This window comes from Pinus tabuliformis, chromosome Q, assembly GCF_031772625.1.
Source record: "Pinus tabuliformis cultivar Carrire ecotype Pingquan chromosome Q, CPIR1, whole genome shotgun sequence".
Taxonomy (NCBI): Eukaryota; Viridiplantae; Streptophyta; class Pinopsida; order Pinales; family Pinaceae; genus Pinus; species Pinus tabuliformis.
Genome location: NC_142296.1, coordinates 960,210,404 through 960,238,077, shown reverse-complemented (window position 1 = coordinate 960,238,077; position 27,674 = coordinate 960,210,404). Strand labels below are relative to the sequence as shown.

At 37.2% G+C, this 27,674-nt stretch overlaps 1 protein-coding gene and 1 pseudogene across 1 annotated transcript; both read right to left on the bottom strand.

Moving 5' to 3' along the window:
* Positions 1-17,380: 17,380 nt before the first annotated feature.
* Positions 17,381-18,190, bottom strand: LOC149222669 (heat shock protein 90-1 pseudogene; annotated as a pseudogene).
* A 3,113-nt stretch (positions 18,191-21,303) lies between these two features.
* LOC149222668 (putative disease resistance protein At4g10780) lies at positions 21,304-23,583 on the bottom strand. The gene has a single exon (XM_089387647.1). The coding sequence runs from the start codon at positions 23,581-23,583 to the stop codon at positions 21,304-21,306; it is 2,280 nt and encodes a 759-aa protein (XP_089243773.1).
* Between the last annotated feature and the right edge of the window lie 4,091 nt (positions 23,584-27,674).

The following is a 27,674-nucleotide window of genomic DNA, read 5'->3' as shown; positions in this document are numbered from 1 at the left end:
TCCATGAACTAAGATTGTGATTCCAATGGGACTTGTTCTGCCATTTTCCTCCTAGGATATACTCTTCCAATTTATGGGTTAGCCTCAATAGGTTCTCCTTCTCCTAATTTGAGCTTTGACCTAGTTAACATTCAACAAAAGTCCATCACAAGCTTGTCTAACCTTAGCAAACCTAAAGCTCTAATACCACTTGATCTGAAAATGAATATCTTAGATTACTTTTAAGGTGTTACAGACTCATGTGCATGGATTTGCCTATAGTACTTAGTGCAATGGATCGATAAGATTGCGAATAACATACACAATGAAGCAGTTAAAGGAACATAATAGATAAACACACATAACACAACAAGTTTAATCTGGAGTTCACCCAAAACTCTTGGGCTACATCTCCTCATCCAGCATTCAGTGGTGACCACTCTATTATGTCTTCAAGAGTAGATTTTTACAAAATGTGAGCTCAAATTGAGTCTCAACACAACAGATACAAAACAACAGGAGTTTGCTTGAATCCCTCAAGCCTCTTTGAGTACACAAACTCTTTCTCTCCTTCTTTGGCTCTATTTTCTCTCTGTCTCAGCACTGCTTGCCTCTATCTCTATCATTATGTGGCTTTTAAGCCAATCGGCACTGTCTTTTCGTTTCCTCTTCTGGGCTCTCTGGCTTCCAGCCTCTGTCCGCTTAAATCCCCCTTTGAGCGTTAACAATCATTTCTAAACGCCTTCAGGGATGGTGGCCACCTATTCTGTAATGGAAGGACCATTGGTGCCTTTGAAATCCTTAGAATAGTCATTCTCTATTTACACAGAGAAATACACTAAAACACGGGAAAATTCGCCCAAATGTAGTCTATTGGACTTCAAAAATCATTAATTCCACCCTATATTCCTTTTCAATCCGTATTTGTGCGCGATCGCAAGTGATTGTTGATCAACGGTTATTATTGATTTCGGGTGGCTTATGCGCCCGGGTATTACCTGGCCGAAAAGGGTGGTTTTATCTCTCCGGCGTCTGGACACGTAGCGGCCAGTGTATGGGCTTGGGCAGAGCCCGGCCAATACCACTTACTGCCTAAGGCCCGCTCGAAATCCCGCTCGTTTCAGAACTCAAAACATATATCGTTGCGTCTAAAAACCCTTTCGGGTCCGTTAAATAGCCCAATTCGTGTTTCCTTTGGTTTTCGTTTATTTAACGAAAACGCAATTTTACATAGAAAAAGCCCTTTTTCCGGAACTCAAATTATATTAAATTTCATCCATAGTCTTCGTCGGGTTCGGCTATCGCAAGTCGCAAGTGTATCGGCCCCGTTCCTTTATATTGTTCCGATGCGATAATGCGATGCGATATATTACAATCGCATGTTGCATGGTCTTCGATCCTTTGTAAACCTTTCCCTTTGTGTTTTGTCGATGCGATATCGCTAGCTAACCTGGGCCGTCTATCTGCACACTTGATCGACGGTCCCTGTTGACTCGCATTGATCGCTATCGCAACGTTCATAGGGCCGCCTTTGATAACCTTCGCTTGCCACCATCGATTGCGATATGTCGATCAGATCTGGACCGTTGATCGATCAGATCCGACGACTCCTATGCATTGCTCCTTTGACCTCTGATAACTCTGTTTTTGGCCATTTCTTCATGTTTTTCTCTCCCGATAGTGTAATCTGCCTTTTGTGAAGGTTTCCTTTTGCGATAGTTTTTTGGTTTTGAAGACTTAGAGGGTGTTTTGGATCCATTTTGGATCACAAATCCACCTACTTTTTGACAAGAGTAAGACAAATCTCTTCTTAAAGGAGTTAAATATGGATTTATACCTCTTAACTTATAAAGATAACATTGAAAAAATCTATCACAATTTTACTACAACCCTTTCCATTTCCATTAGCAATTTCTCTATAGAGGTGTCATATAAAAGGTGCAATAGAGCCACCAACCCTTGGAATGATAATGATTGTAAAATTGTTGAAAAAGGTGATTAGGGATGCTCCTAATGAAACCTTAAAAGTTGATAAGATAAATATGTATAAAGGTCTCATTAAAAGAAATAAAATATATGATATAAGTGTAAATAAAAAGAAGCTACTACAACTCTCTAAGTTTTACACTAGAAAGTTTTAGAGGAAACTTTTGACTCATAAGACTAAATTAAATCATTTAATTTCCTTGAAGAAATGGAATATTTACCTTAAAAACCTCTATGAATCCCCTAATGCTATGGATACAATTTCGAATACCCCTATGGAGGATGTTATCTTTTCATTAGAAGAAATGAGTTTGGGATTAATTAGCTCATGAATATGAAATCTAAGGACATTGATGGATACCAAGCTAAAACCTTTAAAATGGTAGAACCTATCCTCATTATGCACATACATAAACTCTTTAACTTCAGAGTGAAGCAATGCTTCTCAAAGCCTTGGACATGGAACCTTATTATGCCTATATTCAAGAGTGGGGGTAAAATAATTCCCTCAAATTATAGGATCATTATGATTAACCACATTTTAGCCAATTTGTATGGCCATGTTTTGGAAAAGAAGGTTAGTCTTTCTCTTGAAAGTTATAGTAGAAGAGATAAAGGAAAAGTTGGGTTAGGAGATAAAACTCAACCATGGACCATCTTGTTACTCTTTGGATAACTATAGAGGAATGTAATAAAATTGATCTCTTCTATAGTTTTTTTAACTTTCGAAAAGCTTTTGACATTATTCCTAGAACAAAGCTACGGAAGAAGCTAGAAGAGATAATGGTTCCTCTGAAGTTGAGGGTTTGTGTGAAAAGGATATACACAAATGTTATTTCCAAGATTAGGACCGTTGAGGGTTGGTCTAAGGAATTTCAATGCAATATCGGAGCCAAGGAAGGGTGTCCCTTTTCAACTACCACTTTTGGCATATACATTGATAACCTAGAAGAGTGTTTGGAAGATTCAAGTTGTGTTGCCCCACACTCACTATTATGGTCATAACTCTTCTCCCTTATGATGACGATATTTTTCTTTTAGAAAGGATCCGTTACAATATTTATGAGAAACTCATAATCCTCGAATATTTATGCTCCAAGATGGGTATGACAGTTAATATCGACAAAACTAAAGCCATAATAACTAAATCCTAAAATCTAATCTATGATACTTTTGTTTATTACAACTCCTCCTTGGAGGAAGTTCCTTCTTACAAATATCTAGAAATAAACATCCATAATAAGCTAAATTGGAATTATAGCATTAAAAAAAAGCTAAATGGAGGTTGTAAATATTACTGTGGGGTTGAAAACAATTGTAAGTCACCATATCTTTGGATTTTCAATAAGAAGAATCTCCTATCTAAGATCCGTGTCACTCTTACTGTTTTATATGGACGTGATGTTTGGTTTTATCGTATATCTAGAGAGTTGTGGAGGAATATTGAATATATCCAAAAGAATTTTATAACCTACGACTTAAATATTAAAGGAAATACTCCCTACCTTATCCTCCTAATTGAAGAAATTTGTTCCCCACATACATCATGGTTATTACTATGCATATTATGTATAAGAATATGTTATACAATATGGATTCCAAGAGGTTTCCTAAACTTTATTCTAACTCTAGTCAAAACTCCCACAATCAACTCAAGCGAGGATGGCATATTGATGCCCTATCTTGGCTTGATTATTAAGGAATAAAGGATGACATCATCTTGCAGAATTGGGATAATATTAGAAATATTATTACTTCCAAATTTAAGGAGATATTGTAGGGAAATAAAGGGCTAGAGGAAAAAATGAAACATAAATATGGTAAGGAGGTAACCAACCCCAATCTCATAAACCAAAATTACCTTTCTGCATTGACTAGTGTTAATAAAAAAATGAAGATTTTCTAGATAAGGACTAATTTTGATGAGTGTCATAGCTAAACTTGGCATCGGTTAATTCCAAAAATGCTATGGGATGAAAGAGTTTGTCACTTATGTTATCCAAGGAGGGTTGAAGATGAAAAGCACTCACATTTGATCTAATTTTCAAAATATTTTTCACAATACCAACTTGACATTTTAAGTGAGTGAGGCTATGGTGATTTGGGAACACTTATCTTGCTTCTTTTTGAAGATACAACTAAAATTTTAAAGAATTATAATTAATTTCTTACCTTCTTAGGGTCCGATAAGCCATATAGGTCGTAGTGGAGGTTCACCACCACCACCCCACACAAACTTATTTTATCTTTATGAAAAGCTTAAGAGAGTACGAAAAGAGTATGTAAAATAATATTTTACATTTTAAAAATATAAATAAAAGTTCTATTAAAATTATAAATTAAATATTTTATATTTTATATAATAAATTTTAAATGAGATAATTTATTTTAATAAATTTAAATATATGTAAAAATATAGTATATAAAATAAAAGTATGATAGAGTTTGTCTAAATATGCGATTCTGGGAATCACCTTGGGAATGTATTGGTTGAATCGTCTAATTGTGTGTCCTATATTTGGGATCTAATAAGACCATTCATCAAAATTTCCTCAAGAGGATTCAAAGGGAGTTGAAGTCATTCAAAATTCTAAGAAAAGATATTCGTCAGCTCCTCTGCATGCCCAATGATTATTAGAAAAAGGATGTCCATGTCAAAGGTCATTAGGTAAGTCAAAATAGTTGATTATGATCTAATGACTCTAATGATGATATGATATATCTTTGGTGTTTGAAAAGCTGCATGAAAAGGATTGGATGACTTTGCCTCTTGGACCAAAGGATTAATAGTAAGTTGCAGATAGCTCGATGGAAAGGTTTCTTTCCCAATATTCACAAAGAGCTATGATTAAGTTAAATTATGTTTGTCCACATATGATGATTCTCTCACTCATCAATGTAAGAGGGAGTTGATTTCTTATTTAGCTTAATGGTCTAATAAAATGGATAAGTTGTTCATCTAGATATAGACAACTTGTGGGTGGTCTAAGGTACTCTACTAGAAATTGTAGGATTGGAAGAATGGTGAATGGAAAGAGCACATATAGGTGTTATAATCCACCTTTATTTCATGGATGAATCAAAGATTGAAATCTGGGAGCTCCATTGAGGTTGAATGTATAAAGAAGTAAGCATGGCTTACTATGAAGCCATTTAAGGAAGCTCTTCACTGAGACATTCATTAGGGGAATTTTGAGGTCTAAAATGGGCCTCCTAAGACAAATGTACAAAATAAACTTTAGAAGAACCAATAGGATTAAAGATGATGACGTCAACCATTGGGGTTGATTCACCATTTTTGGAGTAAAAAAGTAAAATTATTAAAAAATAATAAAATAATAAAACTACTTTTTCAACTCGTATTTTCAACTTATCTCTCTAAGGTTTTACTCAAATTTCGAGCGGAAGTACTCGTTGCATGCAAAATTTAATTCCTCATCCACAGAGTACCCATGTTTCATACTTTCGATGGACCCTACTACATAAAAAATGATAAATACATGAAAAACATGATTGCAATCATGTTTTTTGATGATGTAATCTAATCTTATTATATTATTTCCACTATTATTTTATAATATCCTTAGGAGGCCCATTTTAGACCTCAAAATTCTACTAATGTGAGCACACCTTCATTGTATATTGCAGAGTGGGATTTGTTCCTTTTTAAGAATCCCATGTTCCATGACCATTCTAAGCATTTTTTCATCAAGTGCCACTTAATTTGGGATATGGTACAACTGGGAGCAATTAGGATCCATCATTTCAAGATGGATGTGCAGGTTACCTTCATCCTCACAAAGCCTCTTAGTAAGTTTATCTTCCTTTAAAGAGTGGCTGAGAGCCGCAGAAAGATTCTACTATGAGGATATTGGTTGAACATTGAGCTCTAAGAGTTCCTCTGGGTCTGGGGTACTTTTTGGAACTATATGCGACCATAGGATGTGGATACTATTCTTTCCTTATGGGTTCACTATGTACAGGATGTGGTTTGTACTTTCCCTATACATGTTTACCCCAGTGAGAGATTCATATAGGCATTTGTCTATTGTCACATATAGACATGTCGATGGGACGTGGTTCATCATTTCCCCACATGTAGGATGCTCATTCCCTATGATCAATGGTTGACATGTTGGTGGGATGTGGTTCATCCTTTCCCCATGTGTAGGATACTTCCTACGATTACTGGTTGGAATGCATGTAGGACGTGGTTCATCCTTTCCCTATTATCGATGGTTCACATGCACATAGGATGTGGTTTATCCTTTCCCTATGATGGTTGTGTTTTGGGAAAAAGACACATGCATAGGGTGAGTGGTTCACCTTCCCCTATGGTGGTTGACATGTGTGTAGGGTGAGTGGTTCACCTTCCCCTATGGTTGATGAGATATGCATAGTATGAGTGGTTCACATTCTCCTATGACATATGGGAAATATGGGTGGTTCACCTTCTCTTCTAGATGCCCTAGCATACATCCTACCCAGGTAGTCCATGACTCATGGGACATACCTCTCATCTGACCAATGAGTTGGGAAAAGAGGATAGGGAAAATAGCGATACAGATGGACACATCATGTACTGTTGTACTTCTTATGTCTAGGATGCATGATGTTAAACCAAATTGATTACTTGGGATCAAGTCTGATTGGGGTTCTACCCCTATATGTCAACTGACTTTTTCCAGTGGAGAGTGGAAACGTCTTGTGACTCACTCTTGATCGATTCTTCTTCATTATCTATATCAATGTTTAGAAGAGTTGAGGCGAGATGCAAAAATGTTTCATGATGAAACGATGGATTAGCAGGTGGAATTATCCCTAGTTTAGAGGGAGTGTTAAAATTGGCAACTAGGGCCAAATTCCACTTTGGGAAACTCTTTTGAAGAAGATAATTGTGGAAATGACTTTTCAAGAGGGCCAAAATCGACCTAAAGGTCACTATATTTGGATAAGGAAAAACATATTTTTGAAATTAAGCCCACACATGTGTAATTTATCAAGGTCGGCTTGGGGTTAATTTTACAAGTGAAACCTCTCTTCATATCCTATAAAAATAAAATGAAGTGTCCTCCAACATCATTTGATCATCTCACACATTTTCTTCTCTCTGAGATAGTCGTAGAAGTAAGGTATCACCAACGAAGGAGGAAGGGCTAGGTTGATGTCATGGAAAGGCTATTTGATGGGCCGAGTCCCTTAGGCAGAAGGCTGAGCCTCTTAGGGGAAAGTCTGGGCTTAGTTGTGGATTGTTTTGGGCTTATTTATCTTCTATTGTAGTTCTGAGTTATGTCTGAGGTTGATCGCATGCATAAGGAAGAGATGAAGTGTGTGGGTGTGTTTTTCATGGTCAGAAATCTCTCTCCTAGGTGGGTCACACTTACAGGAGCCTTTCTCAAGTAGGCCACAAGACTTATCTTGCTAAATAGTAGGCTGAGAGGATAAACATATGTCCAGGTGGGACACAAGCCTAATTTGGTGAAGCCTGGTAGGCGTGGATGATTGTTTGAGGGCTTAATTAAGTTCAAATTTGTAACAAAGGGAGGAGAGAGAAAAATGTTGGGCCAAAGGCATCGGTGTAGTTTTCCTTAATTAACTCTGGTATCTTAACCTCGATCCTTTTGGTGGAAGGGGAAAGGGTACTGTCTAGATAATGGTAGACGTGTTTCCATACTAGGTCATTTGGAGAAAGAGATACTTAGACAAAATGTGGAAAGGGTTTCTTTTAGGGAATAGAGCATCCAGAATCGGAGCAAGAGCCTGGTTGAGGAAGAAACCCAAGGAAAAGTACTCATTTCTTCTTCTCATTATGATAAACGGAACATTTCATGCCCTAGAAACCCCCAAGGGATAGACCGTGAACTTAGTCTCCGAAAGGGATTCAATAAGACCATTCTCTGGTATTTCATAGGTGCTAGCCAATATTCCCTATTAAGTGTGGCAGGACGTGCACTGTGACACATGATAATACCATGAACCCAAAATAATATTACAAACCATTATGTTGGTGAAAAGATCTGGGAGCATATGTATACAAAGAAAAACTGGCATCACCATTTAGTTAAGGGAAGAGGAAACATTACCCATAAATGTAGTGCTCATGGGTAGGAAAGGAGCAATCCTCTTACCAACATCGCATTGAATCCTTGAATAACAACACTGGAAACTTTTGGATAATCATTGTCAAAAGTTTAAACCATATAAATGGGCATAATAGGAAATTCTACTTCAAGGGAGTAGTGGTTCTCTGAACTAGCCAAACTTCTCAGAAATGCATGTTTTATTATACATGCAAAGATCTAATAGAAAAACATAGGGAAACTATAACTAGGGGAATAATTGAGAATAAACTTAACCTATTGTAAGAAAAATAAATTAAAATTAGATGCACTTAACTTGTTATGTACAAGTATGAAGTGCTTGGAACATACCTTACTCCCAATGCTTGTATGGTGATAAAATTTGGTTGGAAAGAGTTGGTGTGTCTAACTAGGAGTTTTCACAGGTGCTCTTACTCTTTCAAGTCTGTTCTTGTTATAAAAATGAAGATGAAACCAGTTACTCCCTAGGTTCAAGCAACTCCCCAAAGCCCGACCCAAATTTCAAAGGCATGTCATGCATCTTTACTAACTTAGCTGCCAATAACTAAACCATTATACCATCGAATACACAATGGTGGCAAGTGAGGGAGACTAATTTTCATCTCAATATTTCTGTGTGCTTGGAATCAAACAAACTGTAGTGTATGTTAATGTCTCAAGATTGTGTCAATAGCATATGTAGCGATGGTTTAATACACATATTCAAACCAAACTAGAAGTTTATCAAATATCTCATTAAGATGCTTTAAATGACTGCGATAAAATTCTACATTTCATATGTCATTTCACGCCAGTTGATTTGTTGGTAATTAATCACCTTTGAATAAAATAGATTGTGCTTCAGAACGATATCAAAAATTCAATCATGGAAACTTTTTGCCTATTGGTTAAATAAGATTTATCACCATATTTTAAATGCGACTATTTGAATGTGCTTAATAATATCGCATGTGAGGTATAGTTTGAAAAACTGCCCGATTTATAAAATATAAAAGTCATAACATTTGAACATTCATATCTCCTTTGTGCTGTGTCAAAGGTTAACATACTCATAATGTAATTAATTTCATTATATAGTGACTAGGCTTTGTTTAATTACCATAGACACAATACATGGCCTAAGGTTTGTGTAGGTTTGTGTGGGTCGATGCCCTGAACCTTTTTCTTTCTTTCTTTTGAAATGAAACAAAGGCCCTTACAACATAAACTTTTGAATAAGAAATATTTTCCCCACATAAAGCATGGCTATGACTAGGCATCTTATGTATAAGAATATGTTATAAAATATGGATGGCAAGAGGTTTCCTAAACTTGCTTTTAACTTTACCAAAACTCCCACCATCAGCTCAAGCGAGGATGACATATTGATGCCCTATCTTGGCTTGATTATTAAGGAAGAAAGAACGACATCATCTTGCAGAATTGGGATAATATTAAAAATATTATCACTTCCAAAATTAAGGATATATTGTAGGGAAATAAAGAGCTAGAGGAAAAAATGAAACATAGATATGATAAGCAGGTAATTGATCCCAATCTCATAAACCAAAATTACCTTTATGTATTGACTAGTGTTAATAAAAAAATGAAGATTTTCAAGATAAGAACAATTTTTTATGAGTGTTATAGCTAAACTTGGCATCAGTCAATTCCCAAAATGCCATGGGATGAAAGAGTTTTTCACTTGTGTTATCCAAAGAGGGTTGAAGATGAAAAGCACTTTCTCTCAAATTTCCCATCTTATACTCACATTTGATCTAATTTTCAAAAAAAAATCGCTGTACCAACTTGACATTTAGAGTGAAGCTATGGTGATTTGGGAACACTTATCTCACTTCTTTTTGAAGATACAACTAAAATTTTAAAGAATTCAAATCAAGTTCTTACCTTCTTAGGGTGCGATAAGCCATATAGGTTGTAGTGGAGGTTCATCACCACCACCCCACACAAAATTAGTTTATCTTTATGAAAAACTGAAGAGAGAGTACAAAAAGAGTATGTAAAACAATATTTTACATTTAAAAAATATAAATATAAATTCTATTAGAATTATAAATTAAATATTTAATATTTTTATATAATAAATTTTAAATGAGATAAATTTAAAGATATGTGAAAATATAGTATATAAAATAAAAGTATGATAGAGTTGGTCTAGATATAATATACTAAATATTTTATATAGAAAAATAAAAATAAAAATCCTTATAATTTTTATTAAAAGGTAAATGTATATTTTTTTTTATGCATTATAAATAAAATTTTATAAATTTTACAAAATATATGTGTTTTTTTTTAATGTTATTAATATAAAATTAACTTGACATTGAGAACATTTTCCAACTAAATATATGTTATAATAAAAGTGACAACTATTTTAAATGTTTATGTAGAAATTTTGAATAATATGACACTTATTCACAGAGATTATCCCGATTATACACTATTGCGGAATACATGCATAATACATAACCTCCTCTATGTTGATTATCAATTTTGCGGAATTAAAAACAATGAAACATCAATCGCATGCACACATTAACACAGTATGTAACCCGGGGAAAGCATACAGCTGAAAACCCCACACTATCTGTATATTATAATGATTGAGAACATGTAACAATACATAGTACAATACTCCTCACAAGTACTCAGTACTATCTCCACCTGCTACACACAAAACTAACTCAGATCTGAATCAATCACAGGTTCAAATCTCCTCCACTGCTTTGCCTGTCTCCACTGCGCAATCCTGCATGAGAATAATGATGAATGGTTGAAGCAAACTCGTATTTCCTTGGCTGAACCATGCAATCCTCATTGGCATTACTCAATCCATTGATTGTGCAAGATCTCATGCACAACTATAGTCACAACTGATAGCAATCTCAACCTCTAACACTTGTCTCCACTGAAATGTCCATGCACTGAGTTAACTGATGTATTCTTTAGTTGCTTTATGAGTTAATAATTAGTGAATTAATTAACAATTAATTCACATCACTCATCACTAGTGTATTCTGCAGAATACAGCTAGTTTAACCAAGTCAAATTGAACACAACTCCATCAACTCCTCAATCAACTCCACCAAACTCAACCACATGAGTTCTAACTGAAGTCCATCATGCAATAGCTCAACTGACCCATAAGAAAAGCATATTTTCTTCTGACAACTGCATGTGCCACATCTGTAGCTCAAACTGAAGTGCTCCAAGAGGATAAGATAATGTTTATAGTCCAAATATTATTATGAGCTAATAATACTCGACTGTTCTATTTTTAGCCTGGTAGTCTAAAAATAGAAACCGCCCATATGTCTAAAAATAGAAGTCCATCTATTTTTACCAACATGACCAATCATCCACAAATAACATCCTGCAACTCATAGACCATGATCCATATGTCTAAAAATAGACTTTGCGCCAAAAATAGCCTACGGGCCCACTTAGTGAAGGCAACTTCTTTCCACTAAGCTCCATCATCTTGTTGCATTCTCAACACTCTCTCTCAACAAGATATGGATTATCAGCAACCCCTATCCTGCCTCGGTGGTATTCGAATTTGCTCCTGGTGAGCGCCTTCGTCAAGATATCAACATCCTAATCCTCCGTTGGAATGTATGAAAGTAACATGATTCTCCGCTGCACACAATCTCTGATATGATGGTACCTGATGTCAATGTGCTTAGATCTATCATGAAATACTGGATTAGCCGAGAGTTTAATGCAACTCTGGTTATCACAATAAATCACAGTAGGCTCCAAGTATGAACTGAACAACCCGACCAGGATCTTCCTCATCCATATAGCCTCGCATGCAGCCAAACTTGCTGCCATATACTCGGCCTCTGTTGAACTGAGTGCCACGGATCTCTGCTTCCTGCTGTACCAAGAAACTGCTGTCGACCCGATACTGAAGATCCCTCCAGATGTGCTCTTTCTGTCTGTTGGACTCCCTGCCCAATCTACATCCGTGAAGCCACATAGCTTCACCTCATCCTCCTGTCTGTACTACAATCCATATCTCGATGTGCCTATGAGATAACGCAATACATGCTTGCTTGCCTTCCAGAAGAGCTTGGTTGGCTTAACCATAGCTTGTGAAAGCTGGTTAACAGCATAGCATATATCGGGTCGTGTATTGACTAGATACATAAGCGACCCCACCAATTGTCGATAAATAGTGGCATCCACTACTTCTGCTGAAGTAGCATCCTCCTTCCTCCAACCTCCAGGAAGAGGAGTATCAACAGGCTTGCAGCCATGCATGTTGAACTTCTCTAGTATCTCCCGAGCATACTTACCTTGAGAAACAAATAGTCCATCACTGCGCTGCCAAATTTCCAATCCCAAGAAATAATGAAGGAGGCCCAAGTCCTTCATCTCAAACTCCTTAGCAAGATCATCCTTGCATGAAAGTATCAACAGCTCATCACCTGTCAGAATCAAATCATCTACATAAAGTACAATGATAAGAAACTTACCCTCCACCACAATCTGGTATAGGTTAGGATCCGCCTCACTCTTGGAGAATCCAAGTCCGGTGAAATAATTGTCTATCCGTGTGTGCCAAGCACGTGATGCTTGTTTCAACCCATACAATGCTCTCTTGAGCCTGCACACATGCGACTCGCTGATGAAGATCTCGAAACCTTTGAGCTACTCTATGTACACTTCCTCCTCAATGACTCCATTGAGGAACGCAGTCTTCACATCCATCTGATGAATGTGCCACCCCATCTGCGCTGAGAGAGAAAGAATCGTATGTATGGAAGAATACCTTGCGATAGGTGCAAAGATCTCCTCACAATCGATCCCCTCTATATGTGAAAAGCCTCGGGCAACAAATCTTGCCTTGTACTTCTCCACACTCCCGTCAGCTACTTGCTTCACTTTGTAGATCCATCTCGAACCCACCACTGATTTCCCTTCCAGTCTTGGGACAATCTCCCATGCACTGTTTCTGACAATCAAATCATACTCTTCCACCATGGCATCTACCCATGCGGGATCCTCCACAGCTTCCTCGAAAGAGGATGGCTCAGTCACAACACATTTTCTCACAAGAGCCATGTATCCAGTGTACCGATCAGGTGACTGTCTTTGTTTACATTGAGCTGTAGGTGGTCCTACAACCTTCTCTGCATCTTGAGCCAGTCGCTCAGCTTCTTTCAAGCGCTTTCACCCTTTGATGGTTGGCGCTGCATGAGTGGTCTCTTCCACTCCGTGAACTTTGTCCTGTGGTTGATCCACGTCCTGAAGCTCATCCTTAGGAACTAATAGCTCCTCATCTGCATGCAAGTGTGGCTCCCTCTCAAGCGAACACTTCATGGCTTTCTCCTCCTGAAATTTTATATCCCGTCGCACAACAGTCTTGCGATTGTCTAGCAAATACACACGATAGTTGTGGGGCATATCAGTGTACCCCACAAATATCCCAACCTCTGCGGTTGGCTCCAGCTTCTTCTTAGCATCCTTCGTCACATGCATGTAAACATTAGAACTAAAAGTCCTCAAATGAGAAATATCAGGCCTCTTACCAGAATAAGCCTCCTCGGGTGTACTCATGCCAAGTATCCTGTGAGGACAACGGTTCTGCACATATACTGCAGTATTACATGCTTCCGCCCACAAGTGAAGGGGTAGGCCCTGATCATGCAACATCGCCCGTGCAGCACCCACGATCGTTCTGTTCTTCCGCTCAGCAACCTCGTTCTGCTATGGGTTATGGGGAGCTATGAGCTCTCTTTGAATCCCTTCTGCGTTGCAGAAATCCTTGAACTCGCCAAAGATGAATTCACCACCATTGTCGCTCCTAAGAGCCTTCACCTTCTTCCCTGACTCCTTCTCGGCCAGTGCTTTGAACTCACAAAACTTTGAGTATGTCTCGCTCTTCTTTTGCATGAAGAACATCCAACACTTTCGAGAGAAATCATCAACAAAGATCACATAATACTTGTGCTTTGCTATTGAATCTACTGAGAAAGGTCCACCCACGTCTGTGTGAATTCTCTCAAGGATCGTCGTGGCGCGACTATCCTTCTCGTGAAAGGTGGCTTTCACAAATTTTCCCAAAGTACACCCCTTGCACTGATCTGACTGCACAAGAGTGCCTTTAGGAAGCCCTGTAGTAATCTGCTGCAGTATCTTTAAGGCTCCATGGTGAAGGTGACCCAATCTCCTGTGCTAAAGCTCGCCATCATCCCAGCTCACCAATCCTTCTGCCTTGCATGCCATTGCTGCACAGCGATCTACATGCAACTGATAAAGGTTCCTGACTCGAACCCCTATCTTCCGGGTTTCTCCAGTTGTCTTACTACGCAGGAAAGCCTTTCCCTCGCTGAAAACAACATCATATCCCTTGTCTTCTAACATCGCCACAGAGATAAGATTCTTCTTCAATCCTGGAACATGCATCACTTCCTTCAATACGAAGGGTTTACCAGACTCCCTCTCAAAGGAAATGGTACCGATACCGATTGCACTGTATCTACCATCATCGCCCATCTCGATGTGCACTCCAAGATCTTTCTCCTCCAGATCAGAAAACAAATCTCGATCTCCTGTCATGTGAAAAGATGCACCATTGTCCAAGAACCATACCGATCCCATCACACTTGATACCAAGCATGCGATCAATGAAAAATCAAGCTCAAACTGCGAGGCTAAGGCCTCTCCTGCTGCAGACGCAGCAACTTGCTTATTTTTCTTCTTCTGCGGACAATTTGTGACATAATGTCCGTGCTGGTGACAGTGAAAGCACTTCACCTTGGACATGTCCTGCTTCTTGCCTTTCACACCAGAATGAGAAGCTTTCTTGTTCTTCCCCTTCTTTTCTTTGGCAGCCAAAGCGCAATTTTCTTCATCAGGTGCCTTTGATGAAGATCCGTCCCTGGTATTCCACCTGATCTCCTCCTGCACAAGATCTGACCAAAGTCTCTCCCATCTTGGCAATTTCTCCTGACCATTGACAGAGTCCTGATAGGAATGCCAACTCTTCGGAAGACCAAGGAGAGCCAAGCTCACCAAGTCCTCATCATCGACAGTCACCCCCACACTTCCCAGCTCATCCCGACATTGAGTGAACTTCGTGAGATACTTGGGCATACTGTCTCCTTTCTCACACTTAATGTTTCTGAGTTTATCCTTGAGTGCCAACTTCCTCTGGTTGCTCTTGCTTTGGAATAGATCTGTCAACGCTTTCCACATCAAGTATGGAGAAGCCTTTCCATGCAGGCTGGACATAATATGATCCTTCACGCCCTCCAACAGAATCCTTCGACACTTTGCTGTCTTCTTTTTCCAAACCTCAACGTGAGCAGCATTAGTAGGCTTTGGGACCTCAGCCTCTATGAACTCCCTCAGCCCATTGTCATCTAACACCGCCTCCATCCTGTGTTTCCATGCAATATAATTTGAGCTGCCCTCAAGAGCATACTCCAATCGCAATCCGTTGAAAGACATTTCAACTTTGACACCAAGAACACACTGCTGCAAATTCGAATTCCACCAGCTCAAAACTCAACCGCTTCTGATCTAAAATTCGTGAGAACAAAGTATTTCTTGTACAGAGATTGACTGTATGGGCTTTTACCAGATATCTCACCTTCCAAAGGAAGGATGAATCCAGAGGCTACCTGGCCCGATTACAGACTCTGCCTGAAGAAATAAAATGTAAACACTTTCTGAATAATAGATCTGATGAGCGACTGCTCCGATACCATGTATAAATTTTGAATAATATGACACTTATTCATAGAGATTATCCCGATTATACACTATTGTAGAATACGTGCATAATACATAACCTCCTCTATGTTGATCATCAATTTTGTGGAATTAAAAACAATGAAACATCAATCGCATGCACACATTAACACAGTATGTAACCCGGGGAAAGCATACAGCTGAAAACCCCACACTATCTGTATATTATAATGATTGAGAACATGTAACAATATATAGTACAATACTCCTCACAAGTACTCAATACTATCTCCACCTGCTACACACAAAACTAGCTCAGATCTGAATCAATCACAGGTTCAAATCTCCTCCACTGCTTTGCCTGCCTCCACTGCGCAATCCTGCATGAGAATAATGATGAATGGCTGAAGCAAACTCACATTTCCTTGGCTAAACCACACAATCCTCATTGGCATTACTCAATCCATTGATTGTGCAATATCTCATGCACAACTATAGTCACAACTGATAGCAATCTCAACCTCTAACACCTGTCTCCACTGAACTGTCCATGCACTGAGTTAACTGATGTATTCTTTAGTTGCTTTATGAGTTAATAATTAGTAAATTAATTAATAATTAATTCACATCACTCATCACTAGTGTATTCTGCAGAATACAACTAGTTTAACCAAGTCAAACCGAACACAACTCCATCAACTCCTCAATCAACTCCACCAAACTCAACCACATGAGTTCTAACTGAAGTCCATCATGCAATAGCTCAACTGACCCATAAGAAAAGCATATTTCCTTTTGACAGCTGCATGTGCCACATCTGTAGCTCAAACTGAAGTGCTCCAAGATGATAAGATAATGTTTATAGTCCAAATATTATTATGAGCTAATAATATTCGACTGTTCTATTTTTAGCCTGGTAGTCTAAAAATAGAAACCGCCCATATGTCTAAAAATAGAAGTCCATCTATTTTTACCAAAATGACCAATCATCCACAAATAGCATCCTGCAACTCATAGACCATGATCCATATGTCTAAAAATAGACTTTGCTCCAAAAATAGCCTGGGGGCCCACTTAGTGAAGGCGACTTCTTTCCACTAAGCTCCATCATCTTGTTGCATTCTCAACAGTTTATAATGATTTTTTTCAGTGTCCGTGGAAGATAGAGAGAGCTATGGTTTTTTCATTTAGCCGTGATGCAAACTGCACCACCACCAGGCTCCTTCCCACTCTTGGTGCTCACGGCACTTTATGACCTGGGCAGCTTGATCTTCCATGCATGCAGGGCCTCATAAGTGGTTGATTCAGGGTTCTTCTAGTGGATTTTCAACCGTTCTCCTAAAGACATTTGTGGTCTCAGCTCTATGGGAATTTTCTCTATCTAGGTCCTTTCCTTGACTATTATTGACTTTCAAAGGGCAGATAAGTTTCCATTCAATTTTTATGGTGTTATCTTATCATATATGGTGGGGTCATGGTAGGAGGGGCTAACAGGTTTCCTGTTTGCTCTCTTTTCTCTTTCATTTTTGTTTTCGAATGAGTTCTCTATCTGGCATGTATGGTAGCCCATGATGGAGAAGGATAAGGATCATATGCTCATGGTTGTTTCACATCCACCGATCTATCCTCGATGTTGAAAAGACAAAGTCTGTAAAGAACCCATTGCAAATTTTCATTAAAAAACATAAATGTAAATACTTGATTTCTTTCTTATAAGAGTTGAGGGAGTCTCCGTTGACCTCCTCCATCTTTCTCTCCTCATGAAGAGAGGGGTCCTCTTCCAGCTGCAGCATGTCTGCATCCACCTCGGTGGAAGTGTCGTCCTTGAAACTTACACAAAGCTTGAGCATCCTGTGAATTCTGGTAGCGAATGTGTTTGGCTCCTCCAGGGTTGAAACTCGAGGTAAGTAGAGTAGAACCTGAGGTAAGAAAAGCAGTTTAATACAAGAGCATCATTAGATCCTTACCTGGTTTATCGTGCTTGTCATTTCGGTTCTCTTCCTCAGATCTTCCATGATGGCGTTCTCTGGGTTGATCTCCATCGTTTTCTTGCTGGACATGTAGGACGACATGGAGCTGTCGCGGAGGGCCTGGGCCTTCATTATTCTCTCCATGTTTGCCGTCCATCCATACTCGCCCGTCACCAGACAACATGGAGAGTCCACAATACGATCCAAGACCACTACCTTCTCCAACTTGTTGCCCAATACCTCCTTCATCACTTTGCATAGGCTTTCAAATGCAAATTTCTTTTCTTCCTTCTTTTTCTTCCCCTCCTCTGTCTCCTCTATCTTTTGCCCTTATTTTAAAGTAGAAACAAGATTCTTCCTGTCGTATTCCTTGAGCTTCCCTACAACATACTCATTGATGGAATCCACCTTGAACATGACTTCATAACCCTTCCTCTTCAGTCTCTTTAGGAAAATCTCCCTATTGTTGTAGAAAGTGGTGATGATAAGGTTGAGCAGCTGATTAATTTCTGCCTTGAAAACAAAGGTTTCCACCTCGCCACCCTCCACGTTGATGTCCGTCATTGGAATTGGAATCACAATTGCAATGAAGTATAACAGAATAGGGAACCAGATAGGTATTAAAGAACAAAGACAGAAATCCCCCATAAGGTATATTAGAAACTCGACCATGCCAAACGCTAATACACAGCTTTGCGAGTGCGTAGATCTAACTGTTGTTTGAAATGAATTTCACAAGTATCAGATTTATAATGATGGTAGGAATCTTAGCTTTCACTCGGGCCTTAAAGCATAGAGCGATGGCTTGGATGTCTCTGAAAGCTTTGGAATATGGTTTGAGAGGTGAAGATTGATCGAGGAGGGTGCTATATTTCAAAATTTCGTTGTCCCGCGCTTAAATTGAAAACATGGCATGCTATGGTGTGAATTAGCATCATCGTGCATGGCAACATATGTGTATAATCATTGTATACCATGACGAAAACGGAAAACGGACATCAGACATCCCAGTGAAATGTGAGAGATTAACATTATTGGAGACGTGATGGGTCCCATATCCAGGTGGCCAAAACATAATCGTACTCTTAGGGGCATTAAATATTCTATAGTGTTAGAAATATTGGTTGCCAAGGGGCCCGGTTAGCTTGGTAATAATGAGATCTTGTAAGGGCGATGTTGCATGACTAAAGCCTACCATTGCACTCGTGGGATGAAGTTGTTGGCATTATGACTAATGTGTTGTCCTTGATGACAACCTACTTAATAAAGTTGTGAACATTTAGGTAGGAGGGAATCTCTCCCCTCCTTGCTAGATCGCTCATCTGACCTGTCAGAATTCGTTGATTTGAGGAAAAATGTCTAGGGTTTGAGAGATTGACACTGCAGGGAATTTTTAGAAGCCGCAGGCCAAAACCCTAACAAAGCGCATTTTCCATCAATGTTCATTAAGATTCCTCATTTTTTTTAACAAATAATAAAACAAACTTTTAAACAATTAAAGTTTCATTAGGCTTCCCTCTAAGCCCACAAGTTATCGAGTCTCATGCAATAAAAGTAAATGACAATAAATAAACAAATATTTATAGTAACTGGGGTGTTACATGTTCAAAGAAAAATAAACTCCCCATTGATTTAACAAACATGTGGAACAAATAAATGATAAGTTTATAATAAAATACATTAATATAATAGTTTAAAAGTGTTTATCTAAATGAAAAAATAAACATAAATAAATAAACAAATTGATGTAAAAAAATGTGAAAGAAATGTTATAAATTAAGTATAATATTTTATATTTATTTATAACTTTATATTTTAAATTAAATGTTTAATTTGAATTAAAAATTATTAACATTATATTTAAATTTTAAAATAATAATAATAATAAAATTTGTAATGCAATGTGTGAGTTTTTTTTAAACAGATTTTTGTAGAGTTTATTTTTTTAAAGACAATATCAATATAAAAAATGATTTGTAATTAAGAGAGAGAGTTTGCTAGGTTATGTGAGTATTGAGATGATTGGCAAGTTTTTTCTATGGCTTGCGCTATCCAAATCATTTTGGCTTGGGTGACACTAGCCTTTAAGATGGTTGGATGTTTTTCCCATTGAGTGTTGAAGTGATGACCTTTGCACCACTTAGTAAATACCTATGCTCTATGGGCTTTTATTTTATATTTATTAGATAAATGATCTCATTTTAAAAATTAAGAAAAAAAATAGATTTGATTTAAAACCTTTAAACATAATTCAATGGATTTAAAAAAATATAAATTAAGTGTTAAAAATAGCGTAATAATTTTAGATCTTAGACTTTTGTGATCCATATCAATAATAAGTTTGTCTTACGGATTAATCACATGATCTAACATGATGTAGAATTCTTACGGATTAATCACATGATGTAGAATTGGTCGAGGTTTCGAACCAACTAATGTGGTTCATTCTCAGGGAAAATGATGAGAAAATAAGACATAACAAAGGTTGAAATAGCAGAGAAGCACCTGAGCCTTGAATTAGTGGTTAAGAACTAGTCGTTATAAACTAGCCCTTAGGAAAAGGATATTTAGAATTAAATAAGGAAAAAATTAATATTGAAAAGGTTGTTAAGAATTAGTTAAAGAAAAATAACATTAAATTATATATTAATTATTTAAATATAGTCTCAACTATCTTATGTACCGAATTAGTGTTTATATTAATAAAATATATTCTAAAACTAAAATAAAAGGATAAAAATTTATATATTAATAATTTATTTTAATATCAATGTTAAAGATAAAAGTGCAATAATTATCATTCTATATAAATTTTCAAATTGAAGTATATAAATTTCTAATATTAAAAATTCTAAAATATGTTGATAAATTATAACTACTAACTTGTATTTTTTAAAATATCTATTAATAGTTTATGGGATTTTAGATAAACAGTGATGGATGTATATGACAATAATATAGCCTCACCATTTCCAAACTTAAAAAAAAAAATCATATAATATTAAATTAATAAATAATTTTATGAAAATTACTTTAAAAACTTAAATTATATTATCTTAATATTAATATTAATTAATTTAAAATACAAAATTGTATTTTACTCAATTAAATTTCTAAAATAATTTAAATAAAATATAGAAAACAGAATCATAAAATTTATTAATCATTTAATAAATAATTTTTTTTTTTAATATAAATTTAAAAATATATATATATATATATATATTATTACTTAATTTCTATCTAAACTATATAAATAATATGTTTAAATAATGCAGAACAACAATTATATAGTACGTGAAATCTGAAATTTTAAAAGATAAAATTAATTAATTAAATTTATGAAATTAAAAATAAAATAATGAAACTTCCGAAGTGCAAATTTAAACTTATAGTGTGAGTTCTCACCACTGCAGTAACAGTTAACGGAAAGGATCACATCCATTCATTTAACCATAATGTGCATTCCACAAATAATATTCATCCATCACCATCATCAAAAATAACAAATAAATAAAAAATAGAATTTAATAAAATAACATTTATTAATGTTAAGGGTATTAGGGGCCACGTGCTATAAAAATTTGTTGAAGCTTGACTTTCAGGTTTTCATCTTCCCACATTATGCTTTCCCACCACTCCATCGCGCTTGGGCGTAATGGAGAGTATTGGTGATAAATTAGCGCACATAAATTTGGCAGCTTTTCCATCCCTCTCGGAAATCTTTTCAAAGATTCGCAACTAACCATCTTTAAGACACGGAGTTGAGGTAGTGTTCTTTCATCCCACACTCCCCTCTGCCACGATGCTCCACCCAGACTCTCTAAATCCTCTAGATGTTTAAGAACCAGCTTTTGTAAGCTTACATATCCACTTGGACTCCCTATGCCCAACTCCCTCAAATTGTGACACCAGTGCAACTTCAGAAGCTTTAAATTGGGCAACTGTTCCAATGGAGACAGCGCCGTTATCCCGTGGCAGCAAGACAAGTAGACGCTTTCAAGATGTTCAAACTTGCAATTCAGAAGACTAAGTAACCGTCCGTCGCAGTATAGCATAAAACTCTGTAGCTTCTTCATGTTCTGCATGTCCTCTGGAAGAAGATGGTTGAACAACTTTAAGTGCCTCATCTCCGACCAGGTTCCCATTATGCCATCTTTAATTCTTGACCTTTTTCCATCCTGCTGCCTCGTGTCTATCCATACTTCCAACTCCGTCAAGCTTTTCAGACCCTTCAAACTCCAAATACTCGCCGGTGCTTCCATTTCCACACTTAGGGCTGTGTAGATACTTAACTGGAGTCTGCTGAGTGAAGTAAGTTCAGACATCTCACGCGGAATCATCTTTAATGAATCACATCCCGTCAAATTAAGATGCTTGAGATTTTTGAGCTCTCCAATCTGAGATGGCAATGAATTTAGACGTGTACCTGAAAGATCCAAAAATTGAAGGTTAGAAAGATGGCAAATCTCTTGGGGCAAATCTTGGATGGGGAGGTGACTCAATGAGAGAAACTGAAGCAGTCTTAGTTGCCCCACTACAGTTGGGACTGAAGTTATATTGGTGCAGCCCGACAGATCGAGAACCCTGAGAGACGTCAGGCTCAGTAGAAATTCTGACGGAAGCTCTTCCAAATCTGTATTGCCTTTCAAGATGAGACTGGCGAGCTTTGGGCATCTCAAGTGAGTGGGCAGATCCCCAATATAATTATCCGCAAATGACATCCTTGTGCAATTCTCATAGACAGCCTCTGGGAAATTTCGCAGATTTTGGCTTCCCATGACTAAACAATTCTCCTCTTTCTGGGCTATATGCACTGCCATGTCACGAATAAGAGCATGAACTCTTATGCTGGGAAAAACATCATTAACTTCCCCTTTCCAATCTTTCCTAAAGACATTATTTCTCTGCTTAACAATGTGGAAGAAGCGCCGATCTAGAAGGAGCTTTAAGTAGTTGCGGCCAATGGCCATGTCCATTAAATGTGTTCCCTCTTTGCTCTTAACGAGGCCTTCTCCAACCCACATTTCCACTAATTGCCTCGAGTCAATTATTTCATCCTGCTTATACATCGCACAATACAGAAAGCAGTTCTTGACATCTGAATGAGGCAAAGCATCGTAACCCCATCGTAACAATGGATAGAGTTGTGCATCAAGGCCAGAATGAGTGGCCGGAAAAGATGGATCTACATTTTTCTGCAGCAAAGAGAAGCAAGTATCCCATTCATCTACAGGAGTTTGGCCAATCATTGCTGCAACTATGTTTATGGCCAAAGGCACACCTTTGCACTCCTCCGCAAATCTCAGGGCACGCTCTTGAATATCCACAGGAACTTGGTCGTCTTTGAAAGCCACTCTGCGAAACAGCATCCAGGCTTCATCTCTTGAGAGGGGTTGTATTTCAATGGACTCTTCTGCGCCCATTTCTCCAATCGCATCCTTCATGCGAGTAGAGAATAGGACTTTACTGTGTTTGCCTTCCCCAAATGCCACGCCCAGTTCTTGCAGATCAACTCGACTCCACAAGTCAACCAATACCAGAAGAAAGCTCTTCTGCTTCAGATATGCAGACAGCTTCATCTTCCTCTCATCAAAACTATCTGGGAGGCTTAAATCTATTTCATCTCCAATAGCACGCTGCAAGTCAAACATAGTATAATCCTCTGGAATTCTGACCCAAATCTTCTCATCGAAGACAAATGTACTGACCTTTTTATATTTGTTGTAGACCATTTGGAGGAGAGGCGTTTTGCCAACACCGGGCATGCCATAAACGCCAATCATTTGAGCCCGGTCTCCTTGGCTAAGCCACCTCTCCACTTGGGCTTGAGCATCCATAATCCCGGAACCTACAAACCCAGAGGCAGCTACGCCTTGAAGTAATGTTTACAAGGGTTTTGTTGAAAGAAACTGCAGAGAAGTGACCAACATTGACATGTTGCTTTGAAAGCCATGATACACCTCATCATAAAATGCGTTCCATTCTCTTATTTCTTTGGAGATCAGTTTCCTTGGATTGTGCACGACACAATCAAGACAGCTTTTGGGCCGCGGTTCCGGGCGATCAAGAAGGCGTCTTGCCATTGCAAGACAAGTTTGCAGCAATTGAAAGGAGGTGAGCAGAGGTGCTTTCTGTACTTGACGTTGGAAGAGGCTGGTAATATCGGGTTCATATCGGAAGAGCGTGCTCAGATCTTGTACAAGGCTCTCCATACGCCTCAAGTCAGCTTGCAGAATCTGACGCTCATCCTCCTTGTTAATAACATCGTTCAGCAGTGGGATGATCGGACCAACCACATGGCTGTTAATGGCGTTGCGTGATAAAACAATGTGCTCAAACAAGACACTTTCAAAGTCACTTTCAAAGCCTTGAACAAGATGATTAAAAAATGCTTTCCATTCTCTTACTTGTTCGGAGAGTCTCCTGGGATTGCGCACAACAGAGTCCAGACAATTTTGGCGTGATCCGGAGCGGTGGAGTAGGCGTTTTGCCTCTGCAACACAATTGTGCAGCAATTGCAACCAAATCTTCACGTTCTCTGCGGGTGGTTTCTGTTGATATTGGAAGAAGCCAATATCTTGGCGAAGCATCTCCATACGGCCCAAGTCAACTAATTGCAGAATGTGATGGCTATCCTCATGGTTAATAACTTCACTCATCCGCTGGACGACTGGGTCGATCATGTGGTTGCCCGCTCCGCTGGTGACGATTGCCATGGCTTTCTTGTTATGGTCGGAAAAGTGCCGCAGAGAAAAAGAATATTGAGAGAATATAGGGGGAGAGCCTGCAGCGCAGTTGAAGAAAGAGAACCACTACTAGGGAGGTGTTATATCTGTGGCAGAGTCTGCAGGGCAGTTGCAGATAGAAAGCGAGGGAGGTGGATTGGGGCGTGGATGATATGGTAAATAGCAAGCCATTAACAAACACTAATAAATATATAGAGAGGGGGTTATGGCGAATGTGGGAACCCAAAAGTAAAAGGAAAATAAAGTTGATGCGATTCTAAACGTAAATAATGCAACGGAACATTCCAGAAAACCAAAGGCTTACGGCTATCTATCGTGTGAACATAGAGAAAAATAAAGTTTATGCGAATGTGAGAGTTAAATTTTAAAAGTTTATGGGAGAATTAAAGCATAAGCCAATTCTCACATCCTTTGTGATGATAAGAATACAAATGTGGTGTTTTGCGTGTGGTCTAGAGGGGAATATTAACATTTGCTTTAATGAAATTAGCTTTGTAACAATTCTTGTCGTGGGGTGTAATGATGTTAGAGGCTTGGGAATATTAACATTCTTTTTTGTAACATTTACTGTCGTGGGGTGTAATGATGTTAGAGGCTTGGGAATATTAACATTCTTTTTAATGAAAGCTTAACAAAAAGTATATTTTGCTGGGCCAGGCAACCCACATTTTATGCGATTCTAAACGTAAATAGAGCAACTTGGACAATGAACAGAACTAAAGAAAAGCAACAGAAGTGGTGAAAGTCCATGCGAATCTATATGCTAAAAAAAGCAACTTGGGAGAATGCACAAACTTGAAGAAAACCAAAAGGTTTACGCGAATGTGAGAGTTAAATTAAATGTTAACGCGAAGGATTTTTGCGTGTAAGTAAGAGAGGAATATTAACATTCTCTTTAATGAAAGCTTAGTAAAATATAGATAGATTGTGGTGGAGGCAACCCACATTTGTGGTGGTGGTATGTAATGATGTTTTCCATGGTGCGAGGAGTGAAAGGTATCGCCTTTGCTTTTATCTTTTATTTGTCGCCAAGGGGGCCAGTCAGCTTGGTAATAATGACGCATTTGCTTTAATCTTTTATTTGTCGCCAAGGGGCTAGCCCGCTTGGTAATAATGACGTCTTATGTAAAGTTTTATTCTCAATTTGTATTATAAAATATAAGTGAGCTAGGAATTTTATAGTTTATAATATAAGTGAGTTACATTATTTTAGCTTCTAGTTTTTATTTTGATTAGATTATTCTTTTCAACATACAAATTACTATCTTGTTTTTATCATTGTGAGTTTTTCCTTTTTACATAAGTATGTATATCTAACAATTTTTTTCAGTACATTGACTTATATTTCTAAATGTAACAAAAAATACAATATAGTTTTTTCATCATTTTGAAAATTTGTTTTGTTTTCTAGTAATAACATGTTCTATCTTCTAGTAATAAACATGATGCAAGCATTGGTGAGGATGTGCCCGTTTTTGATAGGTTGTCTTATCATATTTTGTTCTCAATATATTTGTTGGAAAGAGATGTTGACAAAACTGGAGGGTTAAAATCTGTATAATACTTTACCCATTCTATAATGCTCTTTGCATCACCATAAATTTGTTGACATAATTGGAGGGTTAAAATCTGTATAATTTTTTACCCATTCTATAATGCCCTTTGCATCACCATAAATTTGTAGATGATCCAGATCCAACCATTTTTCCATTAAAAAGATGCCCTATAGTGCAATGATTTTTGCCCTATTATTTGTTCATGTACCTTCCTCCCACGAGTAGTGGTCGAAATGACAACTCTCAATTATGATGTATTCACCACAACCACATTTCCTTTGGTGGCATGCCCCATCAAAAAAACATAAGGGGAATTTTCTATATATATATATATATATATATATATATATATATATATATATATATATATATATATATATATATATATATATTGGCATTCTTTTCTGGTTGTTTTTTGTCTTGGGTCCACATTCTTCCTAGTATGTCACTCATTCAAGAGTTGCTTCTCAATCCATTGGCTCTTTTCACTAATTTTTTTTTAGAGTTTCTAACCTCCAGATAGTCCGTATAATGTCCCATCATTGTGCCAATGTTTAGTGTGTACAACACTCTATCCTATATAGCCCTTGCAAAAGGACATCTTATTAGTAGTAGATGATTTGTGTACTCAACGTTCATTCTTCACATGTGACAAATATTGGGCCCATTAAATCCCCTTTTTCTGCACATGTGACAAATATTGGGCCTGTTGAATCCCCTTTGTTGTAGATGATCCCAAGTGAGGATATGTCCATGGATGGCCAGCCATCCGAAACATATGAGTTTCATATGTATTTCGTGCTTCCAAACAATACTAAGTCATTTATAACTTATGTAACTTTAGTTTTATTTTACAATATTTGATATATCTCTTTTACCATTGGTTGTCTTTTGTATACTTGTCATCCCATATCATCCTATCCTCCCTTTTTATAATGCATATTCCTACTACTGGTAATTTGTTGTATTCTTAACGTGCTCATGAAGACACACTCCTTGTCATTTTCTTCATGTCTAAAAAATAGACTGAATTTTTCCCAAAGAAAATAAATTAGAAGTCTTCTTATTCTTATTCATTAAATTTCTCTAAAAAAAAAATAGACTAAATTTTTCCCAAAGAAAATAACCCAGTTTTAAATTGTCAAAAGTGATATTAAATATCCATTAAAATATACAGATTTAACATATTTTATATTTTTATTCACAAAATTATAATGAATTTCCTTAAGGTAACAATATTACACTTCCAATATAAATGTATATATAATTAATATAGATTTATATATTATTAAAATAAATTATTTATTATATAACTATAAAAGTATTAAACATTTTAATAAAAAGATTATTCATATTAATAAAATAAAGATATATTTAATTTACATTAATAAGTATAAAAATAATTAATATAGTCTTATTTAAATAAATATTGCAATATTATGTTGTAATATTTAAAACTAAATAGTAGTAGAAGTAATGATAAGAGCTAATATAATGAGTACAACCCACACAGGGTTTGGTCTAAAGAATTTCTACCAAGAGATTATTAAAGAATTGGCAACCAAAGGTATGCCGAAATATTTGGTAGGCAGGGAACCGGTACCAAATGTTGAAAATGCAACAAGA

Excerpts from the sequence above, each read along its gene's own strand:
- LOC149222668 (XM_089387647.1), bottom strand. The coding sequence starts at position 23,583 with ATGGATGCTCAAGCCCAAGTGGAGAGGTGGCTTAGCCAAGGAGACCGG.